We start from the raw sequence: 8204 nt of genomic DNA, 5'->3' as shown, positions 1-8204 counted from the left end.
CTTCTTCTTCTTCTTCTCCTGTGTTTCGATCAGGAGTTTCAGTGCTCTTTCAGAAGATGTGTAATACTGAAAACACGAAAAGCCGGAAAATTCCATCAATGGCGGGGAAAGAGTTAAGTAGTAGGAATGCTATCTTGATCTGAAACCGTGTTATAATTAGATTCATGTTCCTCTTTTTCATTTCGGTTTGTGCTGCACATATTCCATGAGGTTTTGGTGGCAAAAAAGTAGCTAAAGCAGTCCAGTCCGCAGTTCATGCTGGAAATGGAAAGACCGATGTGCAAGAAGTTGTGCGCGAGCTGCACATCGGAGCAACTGTAGTTTCCATTGTTTAGCACAGCGTATTTAACGAAGTACCCCAAGTGAACGGGGAGGAAGCATATGACAAACACAATGAAATTGGCCGCGATGATAAACATGCATTGGATTTTTTCAGAACGGATTCCGATGTCCAACTGTTTCCTCAATGTGTAAATGACTCTAACGGAGCAGTAGAGTATGATCAGGAACGGCAAGAGGAACCCGACGATGATCAACAGCAAGATGAAATGCAACGACAAGCCTGACTCGACCCTCTGGAAGCACATTATTTTATCATTAGCAGAGTCCATCACGAAGTAAACCGGGCTGATGGAGCAAACGGTGAACCAAATGAGCGCGCAAACCACCAGAGCGTTCCTACAGGATAAAATAGCCCTGGACTTCATGGGATACTTGATGGCCACGTATCGCACCACACTTATCGCAGTGAGGTTGAAGATGCTCACGTACATGTTGATGTAATAAACCGACAAAACACAATTACACAGTCCCTTTAACTCATTTTCCAATGGCCTGTCGTAGTAGTGAATCTTGACGGGAAGGAAAACCAGCAGAATGCAGTCTGCGATGGCCATGTTGGTGATGTAGATGTTCATGTAGGTCCAGTCCGCTCTGGGACGCCGGCAGAACATCACTAGGATGTATATGTTTCCCAGGACCCCGAGGATGAAGGTGGGAATCGAAGTGACCGTTTGTAGGTGCAGAACTGTGTCGGTGATGTTCAGGGGGGTGCATTTAGACGACATCATCCTGTGGGAAACGGATTCAAAACCAATGAGCAAAGAGCACTATGAATGTAGTCCTTATGACTCATACACCATATTCCAATTCTTCGAATTTGGGATGCACGATATTAAAATTTTGTCCGTTACCGATATTTCTTTATATTTAAAAGCCGATAACAGATAGTTCTTCATATTTGAAAGCCAATAACCGATAATTCCTTATATTTGAAAGCCAATAACTCTTATATTTGAAAGCCGATAACCGATAACTCTTATATTTGAAAGCCAATAACCGATAATTCCTTATATTTGAAAACCAATAACCGATAACTCTTAAATTTGAAAGCCGATAACCAATACTTCCTTATATTTGAAAGCCGATAACTCTTTTATTTGAAAGCCGACAGACAATAATTCCTTATATTTGAAAGCAGATAACCGATAATTCTTTATATTTGAAAGCCGATAACCAATAATTCCTTATATTTGAAAGCCAATAACCGATAATTCCTTATATTTGAAAGCAGATGACCGATAATTCCTATTATTTGAAAGCAGATAACGATAACTCTTATATTTGAAAGCCGATAACCGATAACTCTTATATTTGGAAGCCGACAGACAATAATTCCTTATATTTGAAAGCAGATAACCGATAATTCTTTATATTTGAAAGCAGATAACCGATAATTCTTTATATTTGAAAGCCGATAACCGATAACTCTTATATTTGAAAGCCGATAACCAATAATTCCTTATATTTGAAAGATGATAACTCTTATATTTGAAAGCCGATAACCGATAACTCTTATATTTGAAAGCAGATAACGATAACTCTTATATTTGAAAGCCGATAACCAATAATTCCTTATATTTGAAAGCAGATAACCGATAATTCTTTATATTTGAAAGCAGATAACCGATAATTCTTTATATTTGAAAGCCGATAACCGATAACTCTTATATTTGAAAGCCGATAACCAATAATTCCTTATATTTGAAAGATGATAACTCTTATATTTGAAAGCCAATAACCGATAATTCCTTATATTTGAAAGCCGATGACCGATAATTCCTTACATTTGAAAGCAGATAACCGATAACTCTTATATTTGAAAGCCGATAACCGATAATTCTTTATATTTGAAAGCCGATAACCGATATATTGGCCGATAAATCTAAATCCAAATTTGTAGATAAGAATTAGGCCGATAACGATAACATTAAAAATGAACAAATATTGGCCGATATCGATATGGTGGCTGATATATCATGATTCGTCTATCCCTACTTCGAATGTCATGCAACAATTTTGCGTTGAATATTGACCTACCAAGATTTTGCTATTAGATTTTGTATTTAAATATTCTGAGTAGGGCTGGGCATTGACACAAATTTCACGATTCGATTATATTAAGATTCACAAGCTTGCGATTCGATTCCATATCGATAAAAGGCCCGTTCACACCAAGAACAATAACGTGCCTTAACCCTATCAGGTACAGTACATGGCAAAAAAATACAAAAAATCAACTAATGCTGTAAACTGACATCACTTAAGCTGTTTTATTCACGGTTGAAACACAGATTGAGAGATTACATGATTGATTACAGTTGTACGGTATCTTTCAACATTCCTTCAGATATTCATTCCTGTTTATTTGGCGATGTAATTCGAAAGCTGAAACTTTGTTTTATATCAGAAGTAACAAATTGCAAAGCTTATTGGTATTAAATGGAACTACAAAGTTTTCTTCATTCATCAACTTTTTTTTTTAACCCAGCCCTAGTTCAGAGCGACATCAGATTGGGTAGATGATGAAATATTTATTTTTAAACAAACGATCCAATTACAATTTTTTTTTTTTTTTTACAATGAATGGCCAAAAATCAAACTTGATTGAGGTCTGTGTGCCGAAAGTAAAGTGGCATTGTGTGCATTCTTCTGGTATGATTTCTTAATTTTAAAACATCAAGCAATCTGCTTGACTAATCCAGTTTTGTTTTAATGTTTTAGTTACTTTTTAAACACCAACTGGTATTTTAGAAAAATTTAATAAAAAAGAAAATAATCTTGAATAAATCAATCAACAAATATTGATTTATAATATGCAAATATGCAAAGTAGATTTGTATTTCACGCAAGGGAACATTTGACTGATTAAAATATAAATTAAGTCTATTATTAATAAGGGAATAATAACCATCTTTAAGCACAATAATTAAATAAACAACTAAACGTATATCACATGGCTTTCTATAATACGTGATTCTGATAGCACTGAAAAAATGTACCAGAGAACAAAGAACTTTATCAGAGAATTTATCAGAGTAATATTGGGTTTATGGTTTTATTCACAATTTTGTTGCAGATTGCACACTATCTCTTACATAACACATAATAAACAAAAGGGTAAGGTACAGCGCATGTACATATATTCTCGCATATGCATAATAGACCTAATAGCAACTGCATGGGGACGAAAACACAAAATGAACTTTGTTAAAAACTGACGCACATGAATAATTCAGATTTGGCAGCATGCTTTTTCTTCATGATTTAACATGCACTTTTTTCGTCAATGTCGCATGCTCCGCGTTTATTGTGGCTTATATAGGCTACCGCTACACGATTATTCAATTCCATAATACACAGTTTTCATTTTCAGATAGGCTACTTTTTTTCACATCTAAGTGGTCCTTCAGACATACTCTCAAGTTGTGTTCCCACTCTCGGCCATTAAACACATTTGCAGATTTATGGAAGTGAAATGGCATAATGGCTGCATTAGAGCGATCTGAATCTTGACGGATGGAAATTAGTTTCTGTAAGTGCAGAGAAATGAAATCATTTGATAATGTCATCTATAATTATTCACAGTGTTTTGAAGTGCCCACTGTAACAATAATGTGCATAATTGCCGCGATAGCCCCTATTAACGAATACACTGCGCACTTACTTCAATGGCAGGTTTTTAATCAAATATTTTTCCCTCATGATGAGGTAGCGGGACAAATCAAAGTACATCACTGACAACTTTTGCCCGCGGGTTTGTGCATCTCTTTAGTTTAGATTATTTAAAAGGTTCACTAGAAGTTTTTTGGGGAACCAAAATGGCTCTTCTATAACACCACTGCAAACCCCACGAGAAGTTGTAAATCTGCAATATCAGACACAACCCCTTACCTCTTCACATGAATGACCAGCAGTTCCCGTTCGTTCCTGGTGAAATCTGGAGGCAAATCTGCGGTCAGTAGTTTCGCGCACAGCAGGACTGTTATAAAGGCGTGTGTGAAGTTTTGGTCCTCCTTTTACCCTGCAAAATAAATGTGCAGGAACATGCAAGATCTTTTCTAGCCCCACTGAAGAGAGAAATATGAGACGCGTACGTCCTTCCGAGATAACTAACACCGTTTCTGCAGAATTTCACTATCTCTGGTCAGACCATGCGTACAACACTGCGGTCAAGCAAAGCAGCCAAAAAAATAAAATAAATTCGTGTGAACCTATTACAATGATTACGGTAATTTCAGAACCACCTTGGGGAGAACGCGCTTTCGGAGAGCTTAGGGTTGGGTATCGGTTTTTTCTTTCTTTCTCGATACCGCCGGTGCCAAATCGATACATTTAAAACCTTACTGGTGCCTAAACGAATAATAATAATATTGAACCGATAATAATAATAATAAAAAAAGAGCCTCAAAAGAAACGATGGTGAATGGCATTAAAGAACGTTTTTTTTATTGTATTTTTTTTATTGTTAAAATTGAACAATATATTAAGATGTTAAAGTATAGCCTACTTAAATATATGAATATAAGTAGCCTAAATACAAAACACAACAAATGCACAATAAAACCTAAGCCAACCCTAAATCTTACACTAAATAACACTAACACTACTAGTCTACTCTATTCTTTCTTGGTGTTCTACACACCAGCGTTTTTAAAAAAGCGTTTTGATTCGGTCCGGTTAAACCTGATACTACCGGTTTCGGGACCCAACCCTAGTCAATGAACCCCTCAAATGTCCCTCACCTATGGGGCATGTTGTCACATTTCACTTCCATTCTTTTGGGGTAAATCAAGAAAAAAGTATCAACTTAATGAAACAAAACCACATAATTACTAGAATACAACTCTCTGAACCTCAAGTGGATTTACACAAATTGAGAAAAAGTGTTAGGTTGGACTGTCAGTCCAGTCAGTAAAAAAAATGAAATGGCAAAAAGAGTTAGGCCTATTTAGAAAGATAATTTATTTTACGTGCTTTTTGCAAATAATTATGCTGTAAGTTTACAAAAATAAAACAGACACCGCGCGTATAAATAATAAGGATAAAGGACAATTACAAAACGATCTCGAAACAAGACATATTTTTATATTATCTCGCATTTCTGATAAACTCAACCGCATTCTCTCTCCGCTGTTACCGTAATAATAGTAATAGGCGCGCACTTTTTGTTCCCCGCAGTTACAGCACGCTTCAGGAATTCTGTCTCGTGGGAATGAGTTTTATTGCTGTCCGCGTGAACAGCATCACACAAAAAAGTTCTTGTTTCCCTAAAATCCCACCGATTTTTTTTTTAGTCTGTGCATCTTTGTGCAGCACAAACAAGTCTCAGAACTAGATTCTTAGATTAAACATGCCAAGTAGTTTTGGCCGTATCAAAACGTGTACAGGCAGTCTGAGTTCTGGCAGCGTTTCAACACACTGATCTGCATAACGAGGCATCCTTTAGATGTCAGCACGTTGTACCCGAGCAAGGCACACAAAAGAAAGACGTTTATGTGCACTTGTCTTTTAGCCAGAAACACTGCGACTGACACACACAGCGCAGCGTGACCAGTGACGATTCTGAACTAATGACTCGTCTGAACCGGTTCTTTTGAGTGAATACAAAACATACAGCGCGGTTATATTTATTTTGTATACACGTAATTGTATAGTTTTCAATATTTGCATTTGAAGGAAAGTGCATGTATAATGTATAAACGAAAAAACCCACACAATTTGGTTTCCGATTCCCAAAAGAAGGTTATTTTAGTGAATCAAACACGTGCTGCAAAACCAGAGCAGTTCGATTCACTTCCCCGCCCATATTAGGCCTACTTATGGACCGATAAGGATATTCTCTACACTATTCATAAATCACTTTTTTTTTTCTTTTTTTTTTGACAACTGCTTAAAAAAACGACCTTCTTTTAGTCGGATAGCTTTTTAATTCACAGGGCAGACTATGTACTTATTAGGCCTACTCTGTGATCGGAAATGCCTTTCTGTAGGCCTAGAGTAACATCTAATAATAAATCAGAGCTCTCTTCCAGAGAGAGATGACTATTCCTTATGTATCACCATGCATACTGGAAGAATCATTTATCGTGGGGGAAAAGTATTTGTCTCACAAGTATCTGCTTTCCAAATAAAGTAAGAGAAATGACATTTAGTTAATGCGCAAATGTTACCCAACCAAAGCCTTTCTTAGGAGATATAAGTCCGACATTGAATCCTGAGGAAGATGTCATTCACTGGTTTTGGCAATATATCCACACAGAGAATTTATGGTCAGATAATTCCTTCTAGCTAAATTTCACATACGAAAAATGTCCTCATACTGGCTCTAAACCTCCTTTTCTCTATTCAAAGATGATCTACAAATGCATGGAAACTATCCAAAGCTCTGTTAATCCCAAAGCATTGAAAACTGCATCTCTATTTTCATCCTTTTTAGGTGTAGTGCATTGTTCTTGTTTTTTTGTTACTTGTGTCTGTGTATATTTGTTGTTGTTTTCCATGTTGATCTTTTGGCTATTGCTTTAATGCTTTGTAATGTTTAATATAAAAAGTAATAAAAAAAGCAGATTCCCAAACGAATGTCTCGCTTCTTTTAGCGATTAAAAAGCACATAGTTTGCGCGCTTAAAAAAAAGAAAAGAATCAAAAACGCAAATCGCGCCACGTGTGCTCAGTCCAAGCACCCCCCCCCCCCCCAATAACTGAATTAAAATTAATTTCCGATTTGTTTTACATGCTCTCAAAAAAAAAAAAAAAAAACTAGGAAGGTTGTGCACTTTACATAATATATTTATATTTAGTTTACTTTAATTGTGTTTGACTTGAAATGTTTTTTTTTCTTTCTATTAATGTCCACATAATTGTCTAAACTTAATAGTACACAATCCTAACGCGTTGTCAAAACACAAACCATAATATGTTAAGTAAAAAATATATTTGTTATTTTTCATCCAGAGGGGGGCGGTATAGTGCGATGCCAGCTGCCATTCTGCCCTAACTTAATTTGATTGTGTTCAATCTGCTTAAATATATGTAAAATTTAAGTTTACTTAATCCGCTTGAGTTGGATTACATGAATGATGTGTGGTGCATTAACTGAGACTGGGCGGTGCTTGTTAGTTCCCAGCATGCTTTGCATATGGTTGAATTAAGAGGGAATAAATGTAAAAATTAAGTGTTATTTTATGTTGTTTTTTTTAGAAAATTAGAAAAGGGGAAGACTTGATAGCGTGTAATTGTGTTTAATGTTCAATTAAATTAGAATTATTAGAATAATTTAAATTACAGAGGGTTACCCTTGTGGAGGAGAGTGGAGCATTGTGATTGGCTGTGGAACAAACTCCCAGTTGAGATTAATTAAGGCCAGTTGGATCGCTGTTTTAATCAAGCATGAGGTGAATGGTTGCTAAATGCTAATTAGATTGAGTTTTTTTATGTAGTCTTAAGGAGTATTTATTATTGTAGTGTATTTGTGTTTATTTTATTTTTGTATTTACATCTGTAGCTTGCTTGCCATCTTTATCAGACTACAACGAGGACCACAATGGAAGTAAGTTTGTAACTTATTTTTGTTGCTGTCTAATAAATAAACTAAACTAAAACTGCTTTGGATGAAGGAGCATGTCAATCTCAGCATTTAAGATGCTAATATGTGCTACTGCTAGCAGATGTCTATCAATTTAATCATGCGTCACTAAAATAAATGAAATATTAATGGATGAATGAACATTAAAAAACACCTTAATCATGTCAGGAAGCCTTTAAAAATTAACTTTGAGATTGCTTAAAAATGGCTGAATTCCATGAAGTTGAACGAACAAATTATGTTTGTTTAACGTAATCAGTTATGCGTGACCTGTTGAC

General features: G+C 35.7%; 1 protein-coding gene across 1 annotated transcript; it reads right to left on the bottom strand.

The window, feature by feature from the left end:
• Positions 1–4526, bottom strand: gpr35.1 (G protein-coupled receptor 35, tandem duplicate 1). Its single transcript, XM_079593702.1, has 2 exons — positions 4234–4526; positions 1–1071 (listed from the first exon to the last, which is right to left on the bottom strand). Exon 2 carries the CDS (start codon positions 1068–1070, stop codon positions 114–116), a length of 957 nt encoding a protein of 318 aa, XP_079449828.1. The 5' UTR covers position 1071; positions 4234–4526; the 3' UTR covers positions 1–113.
• Positions 4527–8204: the final 3678 nt, after the last annotated feature.

Source organism: Phoxinus phoxinus (assembly GCF_949152265.1).
Source record: "Phoxinus phoxinus genome assembly, chromosome: 20".
Classification (NCBI taxonomy): Eukaryota; Metazoa; Chordata; class Actinopteri; order Cypriniformes; family Leuciscidae; genus Phoxinus; species Phoxinus phoxinus.
The sequence above is the reverse complement of the archived record's forward strand: the minus strand, read 5'-3'. Positions and strand labels throughout refer to the sequence as shown.